This window comes from Bison bison, unplaced genomic scaffold, assembly GCF_000754665.1.
Source record: "Bison bison bison isolate TAMUID 2011002044 unplaced genomic scaffold, Bison_UMD1.0 scf7180017846849, whole genome shotgun sequence".
Lineage (NCBI taxonomy): Eukaryota > Metazoa > Chordata > Mammalia > Artiodactyla > Bovidae > Bison > Bison bison.
Window position 1 is genome coordinate 145,961 of NW_011477422.1, and position 588 is coordinate 146,548.

Below are 588 nucleotides of genomic sequence, written 5' to 3' on the forward strand. Positions count from 1 at the left end.
GTGGTGTCTGTGCGCTTCCGGCCCCTGGACAGGGCCTCGGTGCTCGTGCAGTCGGACATGCCCTCAGTGATGAAACTGCACCTTAACACGGGCATGGACAGTGGGGGCTCCCTCAGCATCTCCGTGAGCGTCAACCAGGTACCCTGATCCTCAAGGTTGGGTTGGGATTGGGACCCGGGGCCTGGGGCTCAGACCTTCCTGGGGTGCAAGGACTGCTCAGGCTTTCCTGTGCCCACTTTGACATGGAGATTGGGTCGGGGTGGCCTTTCTGGCAACAGAGTGAGCCTGGCAGGGCATCGGGCTGGCATAGGTGCCAACTGAGAAACAGGAGGCCTGTCCCGGGGGCAGCGGGTCCCTGTTGGCAGGCTGGGGCTGCATGGGGGCAAGAGGCTGAGGCTGGGGCCCTTGGCCTGGAGGGGACAGTCCTGGTGGGCCCTAAGCCAGCGGGAGCCACAGTGAATAGCATTTAGCACCAGAGGTGAGCGTGAGGTGGAGGCTGGGGACTGACCCTGCCCGGCCTCCCTTCCAGACCGTGATTGCCAGCAACACCTCGGTGGTGTCCTGTGTGACCGCCGGCTCGCCCTTCCT

The 588-nt window shown here is 64.3% G+C and overlaps 1 protein-coding gene across 1 annotated transcript in view; it reads left to right on the plus strand.

The window, feature by feature from the left end:
- TMEM8A (transmembrane protein 8A) overlaps nucleotides 1–588 on the plus strand; it is a 9,289-nt gene that overhangs the window by 5,474 nt on the left and 3,227 nt on the right. Inside the window, exons 7-8 of the mRNA XM_010840907.1 lie at nucleotides 1–138; nucleotides 530–588. The exon at nucleotides 1–138 is cut by the window's left edge and continues 33 nt beyond it. Of these exons, the coding sequence (XP_010839209.1) occupies nucleotides 1–138; nucleotides 530–588 (197 nt within the window). The remainder of the gene's footprint in view (nucleotides 139–529) is intronic.